Source organism: Saccopteryx bilineata, chromosome 1 (genome assembly GCF_036850765.1).
Source record: "Saccopteryx bilineata isolate mSacBil1 chromosome 1, mSacBil1_pri_phased_curated, whole genome shotgun sequence".
Taxonomy (NCBI): Eukaryota; Metazoa; Chordata; class Mammalia; order Chiroptera; family Emballonuridae; genus Saccopteryx; species Saccopteryx bilineata.
The window spans coordinates 406,312,703-406,339,244 of record NC_089490.1 but is presented as its reverse complement, the minus strand read 5'-3'; the positions used below and the strand labels follow the sequence as shown (position 1 = coordinate 406,339,244).

The following is a 26,542-nucleotide window of genomic DNA, read 5'->3' as shown; positions in this document are numbered from 1 at the left end:
TTCTCTGGAAAGGGGGCCCCGCGGTCGGCGCCCATAACTGGCCCAGGCTCTGGTTAAGAAACAGAGAATTCCTTTCACCGTTTCCTCCGTTTTCCCTTTTTTTTTTTTCTTCCCGTTTTTGTTGTTTTTTGTTTTTTTCTTTCCCCCAAGCCGTTACGAATTGCCATCTTTGTATTTATATTTGAAATGTCTTTTTGAATTTCCCCCACCTCAGAAAACGAGCAGAATCGCCTCCATATATTAAACATACCTCCCCCCCTCCACACACACACCACCGTTCTGGGCAATCAGCCCTGTATGTAAACTATTGCCCTTTGGTGTTTTTTTTTTAAAGTGGTGGGGGGCAATTTTGAAATGAGTAAGATAATCCTCCCGTGGGTTGGCTACCGAGGCCTGCGCCCCGCACCATGTGACCCGAATGTATAAACCTCTGCATTCTCGGGGGGCGCACGGGGGGGGGAGCATGGGGAGCGGGTCAGCTCGTACTTGGCCGCCTGCCCACAACATCCAAATTTCTGTACAAAACAAGGATCTGCAAGAGCCATGCTTTACTGATTTCACGGACTCGAGTTTCCCAGATAGGGTGCCATCCCCACCACCACCACCCCCCTCCCTACCTCTCTGAGCACCCTTGTCTGGGAACCAGGACCCTCTCCCCCCACACACACACTGGGGGGCCGCTGGCCCCTCCGTGCAAGACCTGGGCGCCTAGGTGGACTTGGGGGACAGGAACAGATACACGGTAGACTGGAAGGCCTGTGGCAGGCGGCCCTCCCGGTTTCTTTGTGTGCGTTTTTTGCATTTGACTTGCTTGCACGGCTCCGTGCCGGGAGGGGTGCTTTGTAATGTGGGGAAGGGCCTTCAGGCTTTCGCCCCGCTAGGTGTGCTCGCTGTGTCCCTTCTCACTCCAGCCTGGAGCTCATCCCAGGCCTCCCGCAAACACTTCTAAAGAGGCAGTGCCGGTGGGGAGTGGGGTGGGGGCCAACGCGAGTCTGAAGAGCCCTCTCCCTGCACCGTCCTGCTGTGGACAAAGGCCGAGCCCCCGGCCGCCCTCCCTCCCGCTCTCCCTTCCAGGTGTTTCTTCTCCAGGCAGTGGCGGGGGACGGGGCTTGGGGACCCAGAGCCGCCGCGTGCACGTGCTGGGGGCACAGAGTGGGAGCTGAGCCCTGGGCGGATGGATCGCGGAGAGGTGGGAACGTGCTGGTCCACGTGGCATGGTGGCCCTTGGCACCCACGGACGTCTCCCCGCGCCCCCATCCCGTCTCCCTGCTCTGCTGGAACGCTGTCTCCGCTCCGCTCCGCAGGCTCACGGACAGACCTTCACGTTCCCCGATCTCTTTCCTGAGAAGAGGCTCAGCCCCGAAGGCGCCTCCGTGGAGGAGAGCGTCCAGAAGGAGCTCCAGGAGGGGCAGCAGCAAAGGGAGAGCCGGGACCCCCGGCGCGGAGGCGTCCCCGAGTGGTTTGGGCTGTGATGGGCCCTACGTTCATGGGTGCGCGCCTGCGTGCGTGCGTGCGTGCGTGGCAGGGCGGAGCTGACAGCGTCAATAAAAGCGTGCTGCGTGTGGACAAAGAACCTCCTGCCCAGTCCCTCTGTTCCCAGACCTCGCCTGCTAGTCCCGGGCGCAGCCCACGCCCCTGGGTACGCATGCAGTCTCGGGCACCCGTCTGACCCGCACAGCCACATGCCTAGTCCCCGTCCCATGGAGCGGGGACGAGGCTGGGACCCCCATTGCAATATGGAAACAAGGTGCCCCTGGAAAGACCGCCCAGAAACTAGTCTGAGCGCCCCACTGAGAAGCTGCCTGCTGTTTGTCCGGGCCTGCGTGGGGAGGGGGGGTTCTCTGAGCACCGGGCAGGGGACCCATCTAGGCCGAGGCTCCAGTTTGGCACAGTTGGTGGGTGTTGAGTGGGCGGGGGCTGTGCAGGGACTCGAGGGAGGTGATGTTTATGAAACACCTGACCGAGGGAGGCCATGGGGCTGGGGGCAGGAGGCAGGAGAGATGGCACCCCCCAGTCTGGAAAGGCAGCAGAAAGGAATGGTGCAAGGCCGTGGGGACGAGGTGTTGAGCAAGAAGAGGGCACTGCAGACCCACAGGGTGTGGCAGTGAACGTGGCCATGGGGTCCGGGCGGCCGGGTCCTCTGCGTCTCAGGTTCCTGGGGGGGGGGGGTCCATCAACAGCTCTGCTTGTCTTTGAACTGAGCTCTGTGGCTGCGCCCTGGACGGTGGAGAAGGACCAGGCCACGTGGCAGCCTGGGCTATGTGTGAGTGTTTCCACGTGTCGGGTGGGTGCCGGGAGAGAGGTTGGGCCACGCTATGGGCAGCAGTACGCAAGGCAAGGGAGCCAGTCGGCCGTCTGCCCTGCTGTGGGCTGGGCCCCGCTCTCCTCGTCCCCTGCGGGGGCTGCAAGTGGAAACTGAAGAAAAGGGCTGCCTCAGCCACCCCCACCCTACCCCGAGGGACCCCCCCACCCCCACAACCCCCGACAGGATGGCGGCAGGCACCCCTCCGCCTGCAGGGTGAAGGTCCGGGCAAACACCGCCCTTCAATGTTGATTTAAAGTGAGGGGAAGGTCCGGAAGTAGACCAGAGACCGAGGCAACGGTATTTTCCTTAGAGAAATAATTCATGGGGCCCTGAGGACCCCCAACTCCAGGCCGGGAGAGGACTCTCATCCTCCACTGGCTGCCTTGCGGCCCAGCCGCCCCCGCACGCGGCTCCGCCCACGGCTGCCCGGGCCTGCAGACCTTCCCTGCGCTGCACCCCAGGGGCCCCTCGGAGGCCTGGGAGCCTGCTGCCTGGAAAGGAGGAAGCCCCCCCCCCCCAGCCTCAGCGTTCTCTGCCTTCCCAGAGTGCTCCAGGGCTGGCAGAGCCCCTGTGGGAATGGGGTGAAATGCAGGGGTCCCTGCGGAGCAGTGAGGGCAGGGAATGCGGGGGTGGGAAGCTGTTTGCAAGAATCCAGGAAGTGGCCCTTCAGCTGGGGGCTGGGGGCTGCTTCGCTGGCACCCCCAGGTTCCGGGCTTGGAGAAGGGGCTGACTAGCTGCACCCTGCCCCACCCAGACACTCCCAGGGGTGAGGCTGGAGGAGGAAGAGGGCCAGTGTGTTGGGAGGCCCACCTCTGCCCCCCGCCCCAAGACCAGGGGCCCCATGCGGTGGCTTCCCTGTGATTCCGTTTTCCCTCATCTTGCAGACCTGGGCTCGCCCCAGTCTGCTCCCCGCCACGTGCGGGGACCAGAGTAGGGGCTGGGGGGGGGGGGCAGAACGAGCATAAGGCTCCTGGGGAGACCCCCCCATGGGGCCCAAATAGCCTGTCTGCTCCTGCAGAGAGCTCAGCAGACTCCGCTTTGCAGGACGGCCTCACGTAGGCTAGGAACTAGAGGTGGGGGGGGCCTTGACCCTGTGGGCTGGCCATCGGGGCTCCCCTTCCCCTGCTGGGAGCGGGGTGGGGGGGTGGGGGTTAAGAACAGACCTGAGGGAGAGGAGAGCCCACAGTCCAGGGCACTGTCTGGCCCTGTGGTGTCCATTTGTGCCCGTGCGGGGCAGGGGGGTCTGTCTGCTTTGCAGGAGGGAGCGAGAGGGAAGAAGACCCAGGCTGGGCCGCAGCGGCCTGCTAGGGTGCTAGGGATGGGGCTGCCTACCCCCGCTGGGGACGGCAGCCCCTGACTCTGCCGGGGGCTCCTTCCGCAGTCTGTGTGCGTGACTTACAGATGACATGTAGTGGCAGCAGGCTTTGTGGCCCACAGAAACACTGGAGCCCCCCCCACACACACATACCCCTAGCAGTTCCAGGTGAGGCCCAGCCGCCCAGGGTCCCAGGACAGAGCAGGAACCCCCCCACACCCTGCACCCCTGCCCAGTTTCTCCTGTGTCTGCTTGTCCTGCCTTGTGTGGGTCACTCACTGCAGGGGACGACCCCACGCGCCTGGCCTGACTTGGCCCCCCTTAGTCACATGCGAGCTGGACTGACCACCAGTCTTTTGGCCTCTGCTCCCTGCTCTGCTCTCTTTCCTTGAGCCCCAGCCTCTAGCAGGGGACCCAGCCAGGTCCAGAGGGCCACTGCTTCCCACCCACCCCCACCCTCAGGTCCTAAATAAAAAACACAGCAGAAGCCAAAAGACACCGGTGCCCCTGGAACGTAGCTTTGGAGCCCCCGTGCCCCCTGAGCTCCTCTCCCTCCTCCCAACCTTCCTGTGTTTCCAAAGAGCTGGTGAGTGAGGAACGGGTGAACCACTGAATTCAGCAAGTCCACTTCCTCCCAACAGGAAAGCCTGTGGCCTGTCCCCAGGAGTTTGGAAGTGGGGTCAGGCCTGTGTGGGCGGTGGGGGGGGGGTCCAGGCGGGCAGCCGTGAGGTGCTGGCACCCCGCCACCATCCCCGTTATTGTCCTCACTGAGGCCGGAGGCCGAGCTCCTGACTTCTGGCTGCTGGGAGGCCTTGGCGGCCCTCACGTCTCGGTCACAGGACAGGAAAGGCCCCGGGTGGGAGTTTTCGCTCATATTCAGCAGCTTTATGGAGACATGGTTCCCGTACCCTCCAGTCTGTTCCCCCCACCCCCCACCCCCGCAACCCCACCTGCACCACGGAGAGTGTGTCCTTCAGTGCCTGAGTTCTGTATCTCACCACGCTCAAGTTTAGAACGTCCTCACGCTGCTCCCAGCGGCAACCCCGCACCCCGGCCCCGCCCGCCTTACCAACGGCAATCTGCAGGAGCCGTGGCGAGTGGATCCTAGGTGTTTCCTAGACATGGCTCACGCATGCGGGCTTTCGAGATGTGTCTCTCAGTCAGCACAGAGCCCCCACCCCCACCCCCCACCGCGGTCCATCTACTCAATACAGAGTGTTTCCTGTGGGGTGTGCAGCACCTGGGCCGAGGTGGGTGGGTGGACAGGGGCCGCCACTTCCACCGCGTGGACGTCTTTGCCCAGATTGTCCCCACGGAGGCGGGAGCAGCCTGCCCTGCATGGAATGGTCTCTCTCCAAGTACCTCAAGGTGTGGAGAGACGGGGCCACATCCTCAGACAGTCCCCTCCCGAAGGCGCCCCAAAGGGCGCATTGTCTACCATCCACCGTGAGTCTGTCCCTCAGAGCCCCCACCTGGGGCAGGAGTGAGAGTGCCGGGGTTGGGGGGCTTCCACATCTGCAAGGCCGGCCCTGGGGTTTCTGGCCCCCTCCCTGGGCCTCTCTCCTCCTCTGTGAGCTGCACTCCGGGTTCTGCCCCACTCAAGAGAAACTCGGCTCTCTACCCTCAGAAATCCTTATTTGCCGGGTTTGGTGGCCGGGCTCGTAGGCACAAGGGTGATTGGGGGTGGGCGGGCCTTGGTCTGACCCCCAAGTCGTAGCAGTGGGTACAGGTGCCTGTCCCATCTTTGGAACTGACTCTCAGTCTCTCCTGGGGTCGCAGAACCCACCCTTGCGCTGCACCAGGACTCCCCGCAGGAGACATTGCGCTCTGCACCTCCGCCCTGTGCGGGGGGGGCACCCACACTTCACTGAGCAGAGGCCCTCGTCTGTGCCAGCCAGCCGGCCCTCCGCTTCTCGGGCGAGAAGGGGACAAAGGGCCCAGTCCCTGTCCCTGGAACCTCTCTCAAGGTTTGTGCCCAGCCCGGCTCAGCCCCAGGGAGCCGCGCCCCACAGAGATCTGTCTTGGACGCCCCCGGAGGTGCCTGAGGGGTCCTGTGGGACCTCGGCCCCCTGGCAGCAGCCAGCCACGTGGTCTCTCTAGCCTGGAGGGGGGAGAGGGGCGCTGCTTAGTGTCTGTGTTGACTCCTTCTCAGCTGAAATCATCTCCAGCACCAACCCCTCCACCCCCCACCCCCAAATCACTTCATTATTTCTCTGTAAATAGGGCTTTTCTTAGTCAAAATAATCAGCATTTTCTGCTGTTGTTGCTCCCACATCTGGCTTTGATTGGCCCCAGCCTGGTGGGGTGGGTCGGATGCTGGAACCCTGACGTTATGATGAGAGGAGGGGGCCGGCCTGGTTCCCTCCCTCCCGCACAGGGCCAGGCCTCGGAGGCTGGGGCTGGGGTGGGCTGGGGTGGGGACCCCCGTCTGCTCCTCACAGGGCTGCCCTCTCTGCCCGCCCCACTCTGCAGGGCCCTGGCTGAATTCCCCTCTTCAGAGCGGGGGCCTGGCGGGTTGGGGGGGCTCCCCCTCCACAGAGGTCCTGTGGGTACACGTGGCAAACTCCGTGGCTCCTGCCTTCGGTCCCTCACCCCAGGATGGAGCAGGAGACCGCTTCACCCTTCCCTCCCTAACCTTTGCCCTCACCTTGCCTAAAGATACAAGATAAAGAGGATTCTCCAAGTCCCTCCTCCCCCCCCCCCCCGGCCCTGGCCCTCCTGCATCATGGAACCGAGTGAGGAGGGGGTCTCGGTCTGCACCCCCTGCAGGAATCACAGGCGGGCCCTGAGCTGGCCCTCCTCTGGGGAGCTCCAGGCGGGGAGGTGGCCGGTCGCTAGGTTCCCACAAGAACTCCCCCTGGCCTCCTTCCCTTCCTGCGTGGGCTCTGTGGGGCCCCCGAGAGCGTCCCCGGGGTGGCCCCGGGTTGGGGTGCCCGGCGGGCTGCCCAACCCTCCCCGTGAGCGGAGTTCGGCCCCTCCTCTCTGACCACCCTGTGGGAAGTCCAGGGGTCCCACGGTCCATCCCTTCGGCGGTGCAGGCCCCACCCGGTGCCCTGTGTTCCCGTTGCCCGCGGGACATCCTGCTGCTTGATTAATGACGCAAGTGCTGTACTGTCCCTCAGCATGGACATTCCTCAGCATGGACATTCAGTGTCCACGGGATGGAACCAGCCCGGCATGGCCCTGCCGCCTGGTCACTGGTGTGTGGCCTGGACGAGGAGGCAGCGCCTCGGTCGTTCACCTCGCCGTCCTGCCGGCAGGCCCTGAGTGGCGTGGCGAGGCGAGCTGGGGGCAGTGGGGGTCTGTCCAGCATGTGCCCACCACTGTCCTCTTGGTGAGGAAAGCCTGAAGAGACTTCCCAAAGTGTGCAAGGCCACCAGGAGGGTGGGTCTGGGGTTGGGGAGGTGGGCCCTGGTGGAGGGTTAACCCCCTCTCCCCCCAGCTCTCCGCACCTCGCAGCTGCGGGGCCCCTCGCTCTGCCGGCTGGGGGAGGTGCGCTCCCAGAAGCCTTTGCGGCAGGCCCAGGGCAGGGGTGAAGCGTCCCTTAAACAGAACAAGGTGCTGGCCTCTCGTACCTTCACTTTATGAAGTGTTTGGAATTCCGACAGCCCAAACAGCTGGATGTTCCTTGCCAGGTTCTCCCCGGGACTTCACCGGCGGCCAGGGCCCTAAATAATTCTTATAAAAACCATGTCAGCCCCGAACTGTGTGATATCTGATTTGTAGCGCTCATAAAACCCTACGCCTGCTGCCAGAGTGGGGGGCGGGGGGCAGCCTGGAGCTGCAAGAGGTCTCTTTTCTGGCCGGTGCCTGTGTGTGCCTGTGTGTGCGTGTGTGTGCCTGTGCGTGCCTGTGTGTGCGTGCCTGTGTGTGCCTGTGCGTGCCTGTGTGTGCGTGTGCGTGCCTGTGTGTGTGCCTGTGTGTGCCTGTGCGTGCCTGTGTGTGCCTGTGTGTGCCTGTGTGTGCGTGCCTGTGTGTGTGCCTGTGTGTGCCTGTGTGTGAGGGAGGGCCGTGCCCCCGAAGTGGGGGGGCTCCTGTAGCTCTGTGGCCACGCAGAGCCTTGGAGCTGTCCCCCTGCACCCCCACACCCCCACACACCCCCGCTCTGTGCCTCGTGAACTAAAGCCACGCCGGAGGGTGTCACTGGCCTGGTGAGGCTGGACGTCCTTGACAGGCAGAGGGCCGGCCGACGGAGTGTGCAGTCCCTGCGGGCTGGACGCCCCGGGAGGTGCTCCTTCGGGTGCTGACGCATCCAGGAGACCCGTTACCCTGTTACAGGCAGCCCAGCCGCTCTGGGACAGTCGGGCTCCCCGGGACACCTCATGTGCCTCCCCGGACCAGCCCCCACTGACACAGGCCTGGGGCCTCCTTTGTTTCAGCTACTTCTGCCCCCACCACCACCCAGCACTGGGCTGGGGAGGCGCCCAGGGACCTCACACAGCCTGGGCTCGGAACTCGGCTGAGAAAGCTCTCTGGATACCCCCTCCCTCAATTGGGACACTCAGCTCGGGGCTGCCAGCAATGGTGGGGGTGTCTGGGCAATTGTCCCTGCAGGGGCTGGGAGGTGGCCGTGCTGGGCTCCTGATAGAGGCTGGTCATCAAAGGCCAGATCAAAGAGCCCTGGAAACACGCTTATTAGGGAGGCTGGCCAGAGCAGGCCAGCAAGGGGCCAGGGAGGGGGCTTTGCTGTTAATGTGCCGGCCCCCTGCTGGGACCCCATGCCTCAGCCACAGGTCGCCTGTGAGGCCAGGCCTTGGTGAGCACGGTAGCCTGTGAGGTCCCTGCCGTTGTGGCCTTCCAAGGTTGTCCTGTGGTTTTTACAACCAGGACCCCAAGTGCCAGCGGGCCCTGAGACATGACGGTCTTGCCTGTCTGCGGGTTTAGGGTGACATGGGAGACTGTCGGGGACCCTGGGGCGCAAGCCACCGGCCTGGCTACGGCGAGGCTGCAGCCTTGACCTTGTTTGTCTAACGTGTGGGAGTGATGATACCAGTCTGGGAGGTCAGACAGTCCAGACTGGCAGTGGTGCCCTGAGCACACTCCACGGGGCTGACACTGGGGCCTGCCCCCAGACCCTCAGGCCCCCTGACGCCTGGCCCCCTTCCTCATCCAGATGTGGCTTCGGGTGGTGCAAGGCCTGGAGCCCCCCTGTCCCCAGCCCAGGTCTCCCCCTGTGGCTGTCCCTCATGATGCCCCTGTTCCCGTGGGGTCCGTGACATCCTGTGTTCCTGTTGGGTGTGGCACTGGGCCCCGCTGACCTTCCTCACATAGCCACGGTGTGGCAGAGTGCACAAGGCCGGCCCTCCGGTCCAAGGGTCAGCCACCCAGGTGTGCAACTGTCCAGGCCCCGGAGGTGGGGCCAGAGCAACCGACCGCGTGGTCACTGCCTTGTGTGGCAGCCCACGTCCGCGTGTCCACAGAAGTGCCATCAGTCTCACTGGCCTGGGAAGGGAACCGTTCTCCATGGTGGTCCCCAGCCCCTGGAGAGGGACGGTGGAAAAGGTCAGGAGATGGCAAGGCTGACCAGCCCGTCACTGAGGGTCCTGTCCCCGCTGAGCCAGCCTGTGACATGGCTGGCTGTTCTAATGGCTCTCCGCCGCTCCTCAAGGTGGGCTCAGTTCAGACTTGCCCATAGAGAGCGTCCAGCCCCACACCACCGGCCCCGCGCCCGCTCTGCAGCCCGGCCGGCTGTTCCCCTCCATGGTCTCAGGGGACCGCCCAGGTCCCCACCCAGTTTCAGGAGGGGGGGGCTTCATGCGGTACTTTTTGTTTAGTTTTGTTTTCGTTTGAAAAAGAGTTCTCCTGTTACCTGGTTTCTTCCTCATTTGTGCCCCCGCAGTCCCTGGAGGCCTGGCCAGCGAACGGGGACCTGGGTGGGGGCGTTCTTCAAGGTCTGAGTTCATGAGAGGCTCCTTTCTAGGGCTCTCATGTGTGGGAGCGCTGGGGTGCTCCCGGGCTTCCCGGGAGAGGTACGCGCAGGAAGGGGTGCTCCCGGGCTTCCCGGGAGAGGTACGTGCAGGAAGGGGTGCTCCCGGGCTTCCCGGGAGAGGTACGCGCAGGTGGGGTGCTCCCGGGCTTCCTGGGAGAGGTACGCGCAGGTGGGGTGCTCCCGGGCTTCCTGGGAGAGGTACGCGCAGGTGGGGTGCTCCCGGGCTTCCCGGGAGAGGTACGCGCAGGAAGGGGTGGCCAGCGTCTCGCTCCGAGCACCAGGCACGGCCCCAGAGGGGGCGCTGGGGAAGGCGCCCGGGCCCCTGCTGGGGTGCAGGTGTGGCTGAGTGTGCGAGGAGAGCGCACAGTCAGGACACCAGGCTCCAGGTTCTAAGACCAGGACTGAGGTCTTCCCTGGATCCTGGGCTGACCTGGCATGTGACCACTCTGAGCTTGTCCCCAAGTCCCCCCTGACACCCCTCCACCGCCCCGTTGAGGCAGCACACACACTCTCGAAGGTGTCTCCTAAAATTAAAACCTGGCGGAAGTGCAGGCCGGCCCCGAAGGAGGGCCCAGCGGGGTTGGGAGCAGCTGAGGTTCCGGTCCTGGCCTGTCCTCACCTCTCCCGGACCCCCTCCCCTCCCCTGCTCCTCCCGCCCCCTCCCCACCTCACCCCAGCTAAATCCGCCTTGGCCCCTCGGGCGGGTACGAAAGGGGAAAGCTATGTGTTCCCAGCCTCCTCGGGGGCTCAGGGGGGTAAGGGGAGCCGACAGCTGCCCCAGGAGAGCGAGGAGGGGCGCCCGGAATGCCCTCCATCCGAAGCTATCAGGTTGCCCGCCTGCAGGGCGGGGCTGCGTGCCAGCCCTCCCCCCCCACTCCGAAACCGAAATAGCTCCGGGAGGTGGGGGACACAGCTGTCCCCATCCATCAAGATGGCCCCCACCGGAGCAGCAGTTTCTGAACTCCCCCGACCTCCCCGGGGTCAGGGCGGCCTTCAGGCCCCCCGAGAGCACCCCCCACCCTGACCGCCACCAGGGGAAGGTTGAGGCTGGGACGTGTTGGGGGGACTCAAAGCCTTTTCTGAGACCCCTCGGCCTCTCGTGTTTGCTCGCCTCCCCTGGGTCCTCCCAGCCCAAAGCCCCTCTGCAGACTGGGGTCCTGGGCGTGTGTCCTGTGCAGCAGGGTTGAGCTGTGGGTCAGCTTAGGGGACCCAAGGCTGTGGGGTGACCCACAGAGTGTAGAGTGAGGAACTGGGAGAGTGGCCTGGCCTGTCGCCGATGATGCGTCTGCAGTTACCAGACGGGAGAAGCAGGGACACTTCGCCACCAGCCCCTGAGACCAGGAAGCTGGGACACCCCCCCCCCCCGCTCCCCACCGCCGGAGAGCCCTAAGGAAGGACCCTGAGATGGACACGGGATGGCCGTGTGGGCGGGTTGGCTCCAGGCTGAGGCGGGGTGGGGGTGGGGGGAGCAAAGTGGGACAGGCGCCGGACAGGCGCACGGGGCCTGACAAGCCGGGACACATGCTTGCCTGCGGGGTCATGGAACATTCTTGCTGGGGCTGAGGGCAGGGGCCAAGGGCCAGGGGCCAAGGTGAGAGTCCTGGGTGGGAGCTGGGGGCTATGGGGCAGGAGCACTGGACACTTAGTCACCTCAGAGGCATGACTCCCTGTCACACCCGTGTCCTTGTGACAGCAACCCGGGAGGGGTCAGCTGGCAAACAGCCCACAGCAGTGGCCCCTGACTCCTGACGTGTTGGAGAGAAGACACTCACCTTTTGTCCTCATTCTGGCCCAGGATGTCACACAAAGGCATGTGCATGGGGGTGCGGGTCAGGAGCAAGGCGGCCAGCATGTCCCCCTCAACCCCATTTAGGGTCCCAAGGATCTTAGGGTTTGTCAAGAGAGGGGCTGGACCATGCATGGGCAAGCCAGGTCTTGGGGCTCTGGGTCATCTGTGCACAGGACAGTGGGTCCACTCCAGGGGGGCATCTCTGTCCCCTTCAGTTAAAATGGGGACTCGGTGACCCTGACACAGCTTCTCCGGTCCCTGTTCCTCAGGACGGTGGGGCCCCCGGACCGTTCAGAGCAGGGCTGGGGAGGGTCACCTGGCCGGAGCCCCGGGTGGTAGCCGCCTGATGAGGGCAGTAGCATCACGCGGTGAGCTCGCGCGGGCAGCCTGGGCCCCCTGGCCCCAAGCCAGGCCCATGCTCTAAGCAAGGCGCCTTCCCACTCCCCCTCCCCCAGAACACGGTCCCAAAAATCTGGGTCTGGCACCCCCATGCCCAAGGGGCAGCCCACCTGCCTTCCGGGGGTGCCTGAGCCGGGACCCTGGGCAGGGGCGCCCTGGGACGCGAGGGTCTGGCCATTCTCTCAACGGCTGAGGCTAAGGCTTTGTTTCCAGGTGGTGACTCTTGGGGACCAGCTAGAGAAATTTTGTCTATGTCACCAAGGGGAAACTGAGGCAAGTGCTTAGTGGGGTTGTGGGGTCTTTTGTTCACCTCTCCAAACCCAAGGGAGGTGCCTGGGCACCGACCCGGGCAGTTCTAAACCCCTAACACCTACACCCAGGCTTGGTCCTTGGGGACTGACCCGCTGCGATGGACCCAGGGCCAGGGCCTTTGCGGGGGGGGGGGGGGGACAGTGTCCTTCGAGGGGCATGGGCCTGGAAGCGAAACTGCATGGGTCGTGTCCCCCAAGGGAGGCGCTGCTGCTGGCCGGGAGGGAGCCGGGTGCTGCCCAGGGAGGTCACGGGCGGAGCTGACCACGCTGTCCTTCTCTATTCAGCTGTTGACAACCTGAACCCCCCATGCTGGCCAGGAACGGCCTCCGTGAGGGTCAGAGGGAGAGGCCTGGGGCATCAGGGGACCCCTGGACCTCTGCAGCAGCAGGAATGTCCGGTCCCAACCCCACGGGACCCGTCCACCCCCGAGGGCAGGCGGGAGACAGGCTGCAGCATGTGCCTGCGGAGTGGACGTGCTCTGTGCTGGAACTCCCTGCCCTCCTCCCCCCTTCCGCAGTTTCAACCCTGCAGGGCCCGTTCTCAGGCGCCCCCGCCCCCACCCCGCGCAGGCCCCCAGCCCTGCCTTCCGGCTCCACGTCTGCAGTCGGAGCTGAAGGGCCGGGCTCGCCCCTCCCCTCCTCTCCTCCTGGGGCTGTGTGTCTTATCTCTGGGAAAGAGATTACCGGGGTTTCTGACATTAAATTTTCATGCCGAAGTTTCAAGCGTGTACTTTGAAAAGTATTTCTTTTCCAGATAACACCTGGAGGGGAGGGACATGAAGGATGTGAGGTCTGCTCACACAAGACTTTGAACTTGGGTGCCGAAGAGACCCCCCTTCCCCTCCCCGCACCCCCCTCCGTGACTGTGAGTTATCGATTCCGGTCACGTGACCTCCTCCCTGGGCTTGGCTCCAGCTCTGGGCCCCCTCCCCAGCTTCCAAGTCCCGCCAGCTGCCCCGACCCCTCCGTTTCATGGTGGGGAGGGGGGAAAGGGGCACAAGCTTCAGGAGAGGGTCACACGGGGTGCCACACTCCATCAAAGGTTGTCCTTTGTCTCCTGTGGCCGCCTCCAGGCCGCCCCAGCTGCCCTTCCCGCCTCCCCCTCCCCCCCAGGAGAGAGGTGAGCCTGGAGGAGCCCCCCCACGCCAGCCCCCCACCCTGTGGCGGGGGCAGTGACTGCGCTGGGGGCTCCGCTCCCTGTCCCAGGTGGTCCTGGGGGCCAGGCCGCTTTACCCTCCATGGGGACGCAGTCCTGGGAAGGGCCTGGCCAGTCCATCTTTTTGGTAATTGAAGGGGGGCCCACTAGGAAAATTCAGTCCTGAGGAGCCTGTCTGTTGGGTCATTTTGATTTGGGGATTTCCACAAACATCGGGGCCACCAATGGTCACCCTGCTGACCCCGGCCCGCCTCATTATGTCACAGCCAGACGGCTGACACCTGATAGGAACCAGAAGGCCCCTGAGCGGGTGGGGGTGGGGCAGGCCGGAGATGGGGGTGGTGGGATGGCGGCCCGGGTGGGCGGGGGTGGGGTGGGCGAGGGGGCTGCCTGCTGCCGTCTCTGTTCACCCGTGGCCTGTCCATCCCCGTCCCCACATGTGCTGGGCAGAGCTGGCCTTCCCCTCCTCGCTCCTGCCTGCCCAACACGCTGGCCTGGGCTCCCGCACACCCCACAGCCAGCCCGGCTCCGGGTCGGGCCCCCCTGTCCCCCCACTCACGCCGACACAGCCCCCTCACTGACCCTCCAGGCCCCAGATACCACTCCTGGGGTGAGGGGCAAACCCTGGCACCCCCCCACCCCGATCCTCCCGGCTCCAGATACCACCCCTGGGGCGAGGGGCAAACCCTGGCACCCCCCCACCCCGATCCTCCAGGCCCCAGATACCACCCCTGGGGCGAGGGGCAAACCCTGGCACCCCCCCACCCCGATCCTCCCGGCCCCAGATACCACCCCGGGGGCGAGGGGCAAACCCCAGCACACCCCCCGCCCCACCCTCCAGGCCCCAGATACCACCCCTGAGGCGAGGGGCAAACCCTGGCACCCCCCCACCCCGATCCTCCAGGCCCCAGATACCACCCCTGGGGCGAGGAGCAAACCCTAGCACCCCCTCACCGATCCTCCAGGCCCCAGATACCACTCCTGGGGCGAGGAGCAAACCCTAGCACCCCCCACACCGAGCCCCACCTCATGTCTCTCCCACCCAGCCGGGCTCCACCATCCAGCTCCACGGAATTCCCCATGGGTCCCCCGCAGCTCTTCTCCTTCACCCCCTCCCCATAACGTGGGGCTGGCTCCCCAACAGGCCCCAGCCCAGGCCCAGACCTCTGCAGCCTCCTCCACAGCCCCCGGGGTCCTTCTTGGGGGGGGGCTTGTCCTTTCCCTCCCCACTCTGCTCTCCTGTGTCAGGTCAGGTCTGAGACCCCTCCCCACTCTGCTCTCCTGTGTCAGGTCAGGTCTGGGGCCCCGACACAAGGCCCCCACGGGAAAGGTATTAGTGCCCCGGGCCAGCCCTCTCTTGCTCATACTGAGTTGCAGAACCAACTCCCCCGCTGTGCCCATCCGCCTCCCCAGTCTGTGCCCCCTTTTCTCCCAAGGACGCCTAGCAGACCCCGCAGCCCGGCCTGGCTGTCTCGGCCCTGTGGGCTGGTTCTCCCTCCTTCACCCCACACGGAGGCACTGCCCAGTCCGACCCTCACCTGCCACACAGGGGGGAGGGGAAGGGGGAACACATCCTGGTTCTCTCTGCTGCCCACCCACCCACCCTCCTCCTTCTGGGCAGAGCCTCGAAATGGCCTCTGGGCTGTGCTCCCCGCTCCTCAGACACCCAAGGACTGGGGCTGCCTGGTGTGTGGTCCTGCCCTTGTCCTCGGCTGTGAGAACTGGGGATGGAGGAGGCACAGAGTGGGGTGGGGGGTAGGGGGCGGCAGCTCCATCGCTCTCGGCTCCCAGGGAGAGACACTGTCCAGGGACTGGGAGGATGTGCTGGGAAGGCCAGAGTGTGCGGCCCGGACCAGGGCACTGGGTGAGGGGTGGACCACATCTCACCCTCCTTCCCAAGAGGCCGGCAGCCCAGCCCTGAGCGTGCCGGAGAGCCCAGCCCAGGCACAGAGCCGGCAGATTTGGTAGCTCCAGTGCCCTGGAAATGGGAGATGGGTGAGCGGTGCCCAAGGCCAGACGGCGAGCTCCTTCCTGTCCTCCCGAGCCTGGCCCATGGGCTCTGCAGGTCAGCACTTTCTGCAAACCCCAGAGGGCCCGGCCGGCGGTGCCTGGCGCAGCTCCACAGGGGACAGTCCCCTTTCCCGGGGACAGGCTCCCAGTCTGCTGCCTCCCACCTCGAGGCTCCTTGTCCCAGCTCTCGTGTTCCTCCTGCCCGCCTGCCCGCTGGGACCCTCCCAACCCCTGTAGGAAGCCAGGTAGCCAGTGCACCCTCTGCTGCGCTGCCAGCTTGCCTGGCCGCCTCCTCCAGCTGCCCACGCGCCCGCTTGCAGAGAGAGGTGGCCAGCCCGGAGTGAAGGGCATCCCAGACAGGCCAGCCTGCAGCCCAGTGGGCAGCTCCGGCCCCAGAAGGCTGGATGCAGACTTCTGGCCGGCTCAGCTCTTGGGACGGAAGCCCCATGCAAGGACGCCCAGTTAGGTCATGTTTCCATGGGCCCCAGGTCCTGTCCCTCTGGGGTTCCATGAGGCCTAGATGAGGCTCCAGGGTGGTCCGAGGGCCACGGTAGGGACCCCGTGGTCACCAGGTAAGGTATGGTTTGCCTGCAGGTCCCCCTCAACTCCCACCCCCACCCCCCAGCTCTCGGTGGCTCCGTCTCAGGCTGGGTCACTCAGGCACCAGCGGGGAAGCCCCGGCCAGACCTCGCCCTGCCTTGGCTGCAAAGGCGGGGCACCCCGAGGTGCATGCTTCCTGCAGGGGACACCCCGCTCCTCCACCCGGCCCGGGCCACCCACGCACATGGCCACCCACACGGCCACTTCCTCGAACCTCCCAGGCCGCCCCGCACGCACGCACCAGCACGCTCTCGCTGGCCGCCCCGCTTGCCCCTCGTGGAGACGGGTCCAGGGAGGAGGTGGACAGTTCTGAGAGGCAGAGCACAGGGAGAGGGCACACAGGTGAGGGGCCTTGGGGAGCGTGGGGCGTCTCTGTGGGGGGCAGAGTGGACACTGGGGGTAGAGAGGACAGGTGTCAGGGAGAGAGGGGGGAGGGGGGAGGGCCACATCGTGAGATGCAGAGGCAAGAGGGCTGGGGGGGGCAGAGCCTTTCCCCGGGGGCGGGTGGTGGCAGAGGTGCTGGTGGAGGAAGGGGGTAGGGAGCCACGGAAGCCCGTGGGGGCTGGACAGAGGGGCTCAGCGTCCACCAGCCAAAGAGCGGAGCTCTCTTTCTCGCTGCACAGGCTCGGGACGGCCATTTGGTGTACCCGCTGTGCCCAGGCCCTCAGCCCCCTGAGACCACGCTGGGCAATCAGTGGTCACGAGGGCGGCCAAACTAGAGGAGACCAATGTCTTCACTTCCAGGTTGGTGGGCCGGCGGGAGGGGGCAGCCGTGAGGTGTCCAGAGGGGCTGGGGGCTCTGGGGCTGCGTTACCCCCGTGAGGCTGCTCCGTCCTCCCCCCCACCCCCCAGCCCCAGGCCGGGGTGTCTTCACGCAGCATGGGTTCTGGAGAAGGCGGCGGTCTCCGGAGCGGCCGCACGCCACCTCCCGCCACACATCCTTCGCTGGGCAGGGGGTTGAGGTCCAGGGCTCTCCCCATGGTCAGAGGTAGGTGCCCAGGCAAAGGGGCCCTCAGCCCATAGGGCCAAATGGCATAGAGTAACTCACATCAGAAGAGATATGGAAGAACCTTCTAGAAACCCAGGGCTGTTCAGCAGCCCCACTCCCATTCCCAGGAGCCCCAGTTGCTGGGGGGGGGCAGCACCCGGCACTCCCCTCCCCTCAGAGTGAGGGCTTGACCCCACACTGTCCAGAGCGGATGCCAGCTCGCTGGGCCGCACACCACCCCCTCTCCGCTGTCTGGACATCCGTCCTCCTGTTGGGGGGGGGGGTAGACAGCCCCCTCAGCTCCTTTCTCTTGGACCGGGGCCCAAGGCTGCCTGGAAATAAAGCCCCCCAGAAGAACGCAGAGCATCATTGCGGAGTTCAAGGCCCATCAAGGGGAGGCTGGGGCAAGGCACTAATTAGTTGCTTAATTCAGAACTCCCAGGCCGCGTGGGGTGGGGGCCGGGAGATTAGACAGGAGCACAGACCCTCTTTCCCCGTGAGGTCCGCTTACCCCAGAGGCTACCAGGCTGTGCGTGGCCCGGCCAGCCCCCTCCCTCGTCCGGCAGGAGCTGGGCAAGCCGAGGGGCATCCCCTGGACCCGGGCGGGGAGCCTCCGGGAGGGACCGGGATCTGCTCCCCATCCCCTGGGAAGCCGGCTTGGCAGGGAAGAGGCTGGGCTGGGGTGGGCTTGGAGAACAGTTCCTGACTTGGGGTGGGGGGGTGAGCCCCTCCCCGGGACCACGCGGGACAGTTGGGCTTGGGGCTCCCAGCTTGGGGCGGGGGTGATGGGTGTTTCCAGGGGGGTTCTGGTGCCCTCCAAGCCCCCAGAGCTGGGCTCTGGGCATCGCCTCCTGGATACAGCCGGGACGGTGGCATCACCTCCTTCCTCCGGGGCCGGCGTCCCAGCCAGCCCGAGTCTCATCTTCAACGACCAGGGCGGGCCCCTCACCTGGCACCCCCGTGCCCAGCGTGAGTCTGAGGTTCATCACAGACTTGCTCCGGCCTTGGCGTCTGGGAACTGACCTGTCCCCAGCTGGACAGCCGAGACACGACGGTGGCCGTGCTGGGCTCCGGCCCAGGGTGGTCTCCTGGTGGTGGTGATGGTGGGCGGGGGGCTGCAGGGAGGGTTGCTCTCCATGGTCCATGGTTTGTCCGAGGGGATGGCAAGGAGGTCCTAGGTCCCCACCTGTGCTCCTCTTTTCCTCACGGACATGGCCGGACGCCGGTCACCATCACAGGCCCATCCTTGACCATCTCACCAAGACTCGGGGAGCCACAGTGGCCGCTTCCCCACCGGCCGGCTGGGAAAAGGCCCAGGGTGCAGGGCGCGTGACAGGACGCCCGGGGATTGGTCACTGCCCGGACGTCCCCGGACGGATGCCCGTGTGCCCTTGGGCAGGCAGCCTTCCCCTCAGACAGGCTGTCCAGACCGGGGAAACCCTAAGCCAGAGGGATTAAGAAGAAAGGACAGGATCCACCGTCCCTCTGGCCGGCTCCTTTGTGCCTCGTTCACTGGGTGTTTGCTCAGTGGGTAAAAACACGGTGGCTGCGGTCAAGACGAGGGGAGGCGAGGGTGCCATCCCTCTGGTCGGCCGGCAGGAGGCCGCCCCGCCTGCCCGCCCCTCCCTGCCCGCCTCTGTCCAGTGGCCATTTTGCACATTCCTGTGGTCAGCCAGCAGGGATCCTCCTCTGGGCTCTGGGTGATGGGATGGGTCCTTGCGTGCGGGTGCTGGACAGGCTCCTCCAGCCCGGGCCCTGAGTGTCCCCCTCGAGGAATCTGCTCCCCGGGGGCAGGAGCTGGGGGCCTCACTGTGGCTCACTCGTGCTGGGGGTCCCCACCCAGAGCCTCGTCCTTCCCCGCACGGGACCCAGTTGGCCCCCTGTGAGCTGAGGGTCCCGTGAGGCCGAGCTCTTCACAGCAGAGCTGGAATCCTGGGCACCTTGGGGACCTTGGGCCATGGCGTGTTGGCCCACAGTCCCCTGAACAGTCCCCTGGATCCATCGCCTGCCGGGAGTGGGGGGGGGGGAGGGGACAGAAGTGGGGGGAGCCAGGAGGGCCCTTGTCGGGGTGGGGCTGGTGAGGAAGGGGCCTTCTCCCCTCCCATTGCTGGGGGTGGTGGGCTTTGACCGTACACCGTTCCCGCCAGGGTGCCTGCGGGAAGGGCCAGGATCCGACCTCCTGTTTTGTCCTTCAGCCCACTGGGCTGCACTGTCTACAGATGCCCCCTTTCCAGGCTGCAGGAGGCCCCATTCAGTCCTCTCTGTGTGTGTAGCCCCCCCCCCCACACACACACACAAAGTCCTGGCTGGGAGGGTGTGCGGGGGAGGGGGCGGGAGTGAGGGCAGGCAGCTCTTCCTCCCTTCCCCCACACTCTCAGACCCCCACCACTTAAGGATAATGAGGTCCAGGTGGCCTCCCGCAAGCAAGCCCGGCCCTCGCTGGCTGCAGGGTCCCGCCTGGGAACAGCTAATGACAACCAGAGGCTGGAAGGTGAACTCTCCCATCCACCCCCTTTAGCTGTCAAGCTGTGCAGCCAACCGTCTGGTCAGCAGGTGGGCAGCAGGGCCTGGGCCCACGGACGGACAGACGGACGGACGGGTCAGCTCGCTTGCCGGCCTCAGGCTCATGGGGCCCCTCCGCCACGTTCCCGGCCTGTCCACCTCACCCCCAGCGGCCGTCCGCTTTCCCCGGGACCTCGAGGAGGAGAGCAGTGGACGCCTGTCTCTGAGGGCCGCGGCCGTGTGATGTGGAGCGGCCTCCTCTCCCCGTCTCCCCTCGGGGTGGGGGAGGGAAGGCCGAGGAGGCCGGGCAAGTTCAAGGAGGAGGCAGCCTCCAGTTTGGGGGCGCCGGGGAGACCTGAGGGTGGCGGTAGGTTCTGTGTCCCACGAGTCACCGCAATAAAAGCACAAAGCTGAGTTCAGGAACACCTGTGGAGTCGTCGCCCACCCGCTGGGCAGCGTCCCCCCGGCCGAGGCCCAGGCCGTGAGGTGGCACCTCGCCGGCCTGGCTCCTGGGCTCTCCACCCTTGCCTCTCTGGGCGCTGACCTGCCTGCCCGCCCTGGCCCTCCACCAGGAGACTGTCCCCTTTCTTCCCACGGTGACCTGCCACTGTCCCAGCCCACGGCCTCTGGCTTTCCCGCCCCTGGCTTCTGCCCGTGGGCACAGCGGCTGAGCCCTGACCTGGGGCAGAGGTGGCCGCCTGTGGGCTGGCAGTGAGGACACGCAGTGCGGGAAAGCCCGCGGCCTCCGGGCACCGTGGGCACGTGCCCGAGGAGACACAGAATTCCTCCTTTCGGACGGGCCCCAGGCTGGCCGGCTGGGCCTGGGCCTGGACGAGGCAAGGCGCGGGGTGAGTGCAGGGACTGGCCGTTTAAACAGCCCCGTCACCTGAGGCTCGGAGAGCCCCCTGGGACGTGAGCCCCAGGAAAGAGGGCACAGACTGGCCACAGTCAACCCGCCCGGGTGGCCACTTCAGGCCGTGTGGCCTTGGGGTCCGTCTCAGCAGGCGGGCGGGAGACAGAATTGTTTTTTATTATGAGAAGAAGGGGCGGCAGGAATGAACGGAGAAATGGCTGTGGGAGAGAGTCCTGTCAGAGCCTCGGGGAGGAGGAGGAAGGCCTGAGAGTCCCCCGCGGCCCCCACCCCTGGGCTGCCGTCCACAAAGGGCTGGTTGGGCAATTTGGGGCTAATTGAGACCACAGCTGCCCCAGGAATGTCCAGGAGGGGTCCCGGGGCTCTGGGGTCAGGTCTCCCTGTCCGTTCCGGGTGGGCAGGGAGAGCCCCCGTCACCAGCAGGGGAGCTGCCCTCCGTCTGCAGGGTGGTCACCCGCTGTCAGTGTGCTGCCCGCGTCCACTGAGGGGTCACAGCCCCCGGCCCCGGCGTCTGCCCTGGGCACACCTGGCTGGGCTGCCTCCTACTCGTAGCTCTTTCCAGGAGGGAAGCCGTGGCCACCCTCGGTCCTGGGTGTGGAATGCCCGTTGGATGTGTGGGACTTGGCTGGGCCCCATCCTGTGTGCCAGTGAGTAAGCATCCCAGCAGGACCGATGAGGGGGCCTCCTCTGCCCGGGCAGATGATGAACATTCCTGGCAGACCCTACGGCCAGCAGGACACAGGGGTCCCAGCTGGGGTGGGGGGGCGGCATCTGCCTCCCCCCAGAGCTATTGGGAGGCCAGAAACCCTGCGAGGGAACGGCCCCGGGCTAGAGGCAGGAGGGGCTCTGGGGAAGGCTCCCTCACGGCTTTCCCACGACGCCCTGTAATCGGCTCTCCTCCTTGGCACCCCCATACCTCACAGCTGCCGGGACCAGCCAGCTGCTCCCCCCCACACACACACCCGTCCTAGGATGGAGCATGTGTCCAGGCAGTGGCCGTGTTTCCCATGGTTGGGGATGGGGTGGGGTGGTGGTGATTGAGGGGGGGGGGGCGAGGAATTTAAAGAGGAAACAGCAATGGCCCGAGAATTTGGAAAATGTGTGCAAATGCCTTGGGTACTGGGAAGGAGCCGGAGGGTATTAGGAGAGAGAGAGAGATAGAGAGAGGGGGAGGATGGACGCATGGTCCTGGGTGGGCCGGAACGGATGGGGCAGGGGGCTCCCTGTCCGTGTGGAAGAATCCCAGCTGTGCCCATCTGTCAGCCTGCCCCCCTTTCTTCTTCCAGCGGCTCATCAAAGACCTTTGACCCCGGCTGGTGAGGGAGCCAGCTCCCAGCCCTGAGTGGTCACCACACCACAGGCACGGTGACCAGAGGCAGAACCGTGGGGTGCAGGGTGTCATGAGCTTATGGGGTCGGGGGGTGGGGTTTCCTGGGAAGCAAGCCGAAGCCTGGGGTCCCCCGAGCACCTCCAGCCTCTCTCTCTTCGGCCCTGGGCCTCCCTCCCTTGGGCCCAGTCCCTCTAGTTTGGGCTCTCAGTGGGGGTGCCCCTGGGGCGGGAGAGGGCAGAGCCCACCGTCTGGTGGGTCTGGCCCCTGAGAACCCTCTGGAGCTGCAGATGTCCCAGCCCCGAGGCTGAGCCCTCCGTGATTGATTGTGGTGGAGACTCACACCAGGGGGAAAGAGCGGGATTAGCCCGGCAGCTGCAGGAGGGGCGGCCGGGAGCCCCGGGGGCTGGGGGGCGGGCTCCTACCTCCCTTGGGGGCCCCTTCCCCAACCCCTGCCTGCAGTGGCTTCCAAAGTGGCTCCTCAACCCTCCTGTCTCCCTTCTCTGGGGTTGCAGGGCCTTTCCCGAAGGGAAGTGCACCCTCCCACACCCCACCCCTTCAGTGGACCCAGCAGGGCTCCAGGATTTGGGTGGCTTTGGGGAAACCAAGTCACCACCGCTGTCTAGCAGAGACATCACTGGGGATGATGAGCTAGGGCCACCCCAACCAGGCCCACGTCAGCGTGTAACACCAGAGAAGCAAGACAGCCTGTGGCCCAGGGAGGAGCCCTCCCCTCGGAGGGGACCCGGCCGGGGTCGCTCTCCCCTGGTGGGGAGGGAGTGGAGGCCGGGGTGTCCAGTGAGGCTGGGACCCCTGGGCCTCCTGGAACACTAGGTCATCAAGGGGGCAGATGGTGAGCTGGATTTTGACCGGGGCAGGCGGGCGGGGTAGGAGCGAGCGTGGGGGCACAGAGGAGGCGGCAGTGGGGGGCCGCCGGCCCTATCTCCCCGACCCTTGGCTCCGGTGTTTGCTCAGCCAACTTTGCAGACGAGACTCTGTGTGCAAAGAGACCCAAGATAACCCTCCGGGTCATTGACTTCTGAGCGCCCCTCCTCTGGCCGCTCTCTCTGCGCCCTTCCCCGGCCCCCCCGGCCCCCCCCCCCCGGCCCCCGCTCCCACCACACGATCTCCGGCCTGCCGACCCCTCTCCCGGGACCTTCTGAGCAGAACCAGGAAACTCCGCAGTCACTGGGGGAGCAGGGGGCTGGGAGGAGGGGGTCCCACCGCGTAGAAGGGGGGACCCTGGGCTTGGCGACTTTCTCTGGGGGGGTCCCCACAACTGCCTTCACCCCTCTGGCCTCTCTACCCTGTCCCCGCACCCAGTAGGACCCTTTAGGGGCTGAGAGCCCAGGTTTTACTATAGAGTTCCTGGCTCTTTGTCTGTCTGTCTGTCGGCCCCCCGAGCTCCACGTGCCCTGGGAGGCCAGCACCTCTCCTGCCGGCCTCAGAAAGCAGGGCAGGGCGACTCAAGGCCGGATGATCCCCAAGGCCACCCTGGGCCCTCGAGGGCACTCGACTTTGGCAAATATTTAGTGCTGCCTGCTGAGCACACAGAGGGGGGCCCGGAGTGCGGGCAGCCCCCTCAGGAATCCTGGCCCCCCGCAGTCCATGTGCTTTGGAGTTAGTTCTGAGGAGGTTCACCTTGAGGGGCTTGTTTATGCAGTTCCTGGGGGCAAGGGGCAGTGGCCGAGGGGGGGCCGGGGGGCAGTTCCGGTGGGGCCACCCTCCCAGGCCGCCTTCCCGCCTCCCCTCCTGCCCGCCCTCCCCTCCTGGGCCCCCCCAGCCCTCCCGAGCAGGCGGGCAGGCGTCACTGTGGAAATGCAAGCCACATGCCTCTGGTTCATTTACACTTAATTCAGCACAATGAGCTTCCCGGGCCTTTGATGTCCGGGACCTGCAGCCTTTAGAGCTCTGTGGGCTGTGAAACAGGAAGCCGGGGGGTTGGGGGCAGTGCCCGCGCCCCCTCCTCCCTCCCTCTCTCCCTCCCTCCCGGCCTCCCTCTGCAGCGGGGATGTCAGGGACCCGGCCAGGCCCCTCAGCAGGGGGAGGGAGGCCGTTGCTGGGGAAGGAGCTTGGGGGGGTGCACCCTGCACCTCTCTGACTGTGGGCACCCCAGGGCAGGAGAGTGGGGGTGGTCTGGCTCACCAGACCCCCCCCCCCCGGCTGCGGGCGCAGAGAGCCGCTGGCTGACACAGGCTGAGGGACAGGCTCCAGGAAGTCACCTAGGGTAGGAGTCCCTGAGCCAGCTGCCCCGCCTCCCCCCCAGCCGCCCCCCACCCCAACGGGATCTCTGCCCTGGGGGCCTGGGGGCCTGGGGGCACAGGGCCCTGGCTGTGCCCAGCACAGGCGTGGGGGCTGCCAGCTGCCCCCGGAGAGCAGACTCTGCCGTTGGGCCCTGGAGGGCTTCCTGGAGGCGAGGGCTCCGAGGAGGGCAGGAGGGCGGGGGCCGGCTGCAGGCCGAGGGGGACACTAGCTGGGCGCCCAGCAGGAGCAGCAGAACGGGGCTGCCCCAGAACCGTGGCGCGTGCTGCTGGGAGCTGGTGTCCCAGAACTCGGAGCTCTGGGCCATGGGACCCGGCCAAAATAAGCTGTCCCTGCAGGGGCTGCGGGGGTGGGGTGGGGGTGTCAGCGCCCTGCTGGGGACACAGCGCGACTGGGAACAGAGCCCAGAGCCGGGTTCCACGCTCTGACCACGTAGAGCCCGTGTCCCCCAGGAGTCCCCCCCCCCCCGTCCCAGCTCCTGCCCCTCCTCAGGGGCTGCTGTGCAGGGTCCGGGGAGTGGACAGCTGTTTGCCTCTCCACATTCCAAAAGCAAGGTCAAGCATTTGGGGGAAGCTGTTTTTCTTGAAAATGTCACTTGAAAATAAACAGTGTGGCTGGCGCTTCTCTGATTGCTGGCGAGCCGTGTGGGGGTCTCTGAGGAAGCCTCCCAGCCGGTGGGAGCTGGGTCCTTCCTGGCCAGAAGTGGGTACCCCACTGCCCCCTAGCTCCGGGGAAGTTGCTCTATGGTCTGCCTGTTTTCAGGGGTGACTGCTCCCAGAGCCAGGCATGGGGGCGGCCGGGGGACTGGGGAGGGGGTCCCTGGCCTGATCCCTACACCGGGCCCCTCGCCTCCCACCGTGCTCTTTGCTCCCGAGCCTCATGAGCAGAGAGAGGCCTTGGAACGGAAGGTGCAGGGGCTCCCTGAGGTGGGGGTCGGGTGGCTCAGGGTCCTCCTGCCCCCACTGCCCTCGCTAAAGCAGTGTGGCCCTTTCTCCTCTCGGAAGGAAACCTAGCCTCACTCTTCCTAGGGGTCCTCTGAGCCCAGGCCTCTGGGGCGGGGGGAGGGGAGCTCTCTCCCACCCGCAGGCTGCCCCCTGCCCACGGAGAGGGAGCGGGTACCCCTGGGAATCCTGGAGACAGCCCGAGCAAGGGCCCCCCAGCCCACAGGGCCCTGAGAAGTGTCTAGCAGGATGATGACGTTGCCCCAGCTGCACCCCACACCCCCCACACCCCTTCTGTTCCCTGGACCCATGGGGAAGGTGGGAGGAAGTGCGAGCTGGCTTTGGGGCACCTCTCCCCCCCCCAGCCTGTGCCTGGGCGCAGTTAGCACCCCCTGGGCATCTGTAATGGGGCCTCCGTGGGCCTGGTGCTGTGCCCCTCAGAACTAGAAGTCCAGCCCAGCCTAGCCCGGGCTGGGGGCTGGGGGCTGGGTACAAAAATCCTGCCCGGTCAAGATGATCACAGTAGACACCTGTGGCACATTGGTGAGGCGCAGGGGGTAGCCAGCTTGCAGAGAATCCCAGAAACACCCCCAGGGCTGGGCAATCCTCAGAAAGAACGGGCCTTTCTGGGCAGCCGGCCACCATTCATGCCCAGTGGGGCGCAGGCAGTAGGCAGAGACCCCACCCCAAGGTGACCCTCAGGCGGAACACAGCACGAAGGACTCAGAGTGTGTGTGAGACCAGCCGCAGGGCCACCTGCTCACCCCCAGAGAGGGCGCACTACCCTTTACCCCACTTAGCAAGCCAGGGGCCTCTCGCCCACCGCCACCTCCTCTATCCCTGCCTCCCCAGGCTCGAGGTCAGCGCCCTGGACTTCGCCCGGGGTGGGGTATTCCCAGAGACCACACAGCGGCACCCCTTCATCCTGCCCCGGCTCGGGAGTGGGGGGGGGTAGAGGTGGGATTGCAGATACCTGCCTTCCTTTGCAAGCTTCCTCCTTGGAGGGAAGCCTCGGACCTTCCCCAGAGTTCCCTCCCTGTCTGTGTCTGCCCCCTGGCCTGACCCTGACAATCCAGGGCAATCTTTTTGTTGGCCAGCGCCCACTTTCCCCCCTAGGAAGGCCGGGCTATTCTGCCCTGGGGTGGGGGAGGGTCCTAGAGAGGGAGGTGAGGCGTGGGTTTCTAGACCCACGTCCTGGGTGGTTCTCAGAGCGGTTGTGGGAGCTCAGGGACTCCTTCCCACCTGTCGGTGCCTCAGTTTCCTCGTCTGCAGAATGGGGATGTGGTGGTCCCTCCTCCCTCACTGCCAGTCCAGAGGTGCTCTGCCCCGAGCCCCTGAGCCAGCCTGAGGCCACGTGAGCCATTGTCACTTGCACGCCTGTGTTATAGAGCATGTCTCCCCAGCTGTGTTTTCGGTCACAACCAGAATCCAGCTCTGGTGCAGGGGACACCAGGGTCAAAGTGCACACACACACACACACACACACACACCCTACTTCTTGGCTGCTGGAGCCAGACAACTCCAAGTTGGGGACCTTGCAGACCTTCTAGGGAGCGTCCCTGAGGCCACCCAGGAGAGGCCCGGGACTGGGTCAGGAGGGACTGAGGACTCGGGCCAGGCCACACGGGGCTGGCCATGAGTGACCGGGGCTGAGGTCAGGCTTGCCAGACCTGGCAGTCTCCTCTTCTCCACCCCCCCCCACACCCCCGCACACCCCAGGGCAGTTGCTGGCTCAAGTGTTAAAATAAAATTTAAAAAAGTGTGTGTGATTGACAGAGGTGTACCCCCCCCCCCCCCGCCAGGTGCCGAGGAAAACAGAGCAGATGGACGGCTCCGG

At 65.7% G+C, this 26,542-nt stretch overlaps 1 protein-coding gene and 1 long non-coding RNA gene across 6 annotated transcripts in view; both read left to right on the top strand.

Moving 5' to 3' along the window:
• MRPL23 (mitochondrial ribosomal protein L23) overlaps positions 1 to 26,542 on the top strand; it is a 177,358-nt gene that overhangs the window by 9,767 nt on the left and 141,049 nt on the right. For 4 of the 5 annotated variants that reach the window (XM_066252362.1, XM_066252360.1, XM_066252364.1 and 1 more), the window contains exon 5: positions 1,305 to 1,573. In XM_066252362.1, the coding sequence (XP_066108459.1) occupies positions 1,305 to 1,472 (168 nt within the window). In that variant the 3' untranslated portion in view covers positions 1,473 to 1,573. Of the gene's footprint in view, positions 1 to 1,304; positions 1,574 to 26,542 lie in introns of those variants that run through there. The other variant, XM_066252361.1, reaches the window with a different exon arrangement.
• Positions 16,116 to 19,701, top strand: LOC136320944 (uncharacterized). The gene is made up of 3 exons (XR_010728395.1): positions 16,116 to 16,156; positions 16,438 to 16,558; positions 19,321 to 19,701. It is a non-coding gene; the product is annotated as an uncharacterized lncRNA (long non-coding RNA).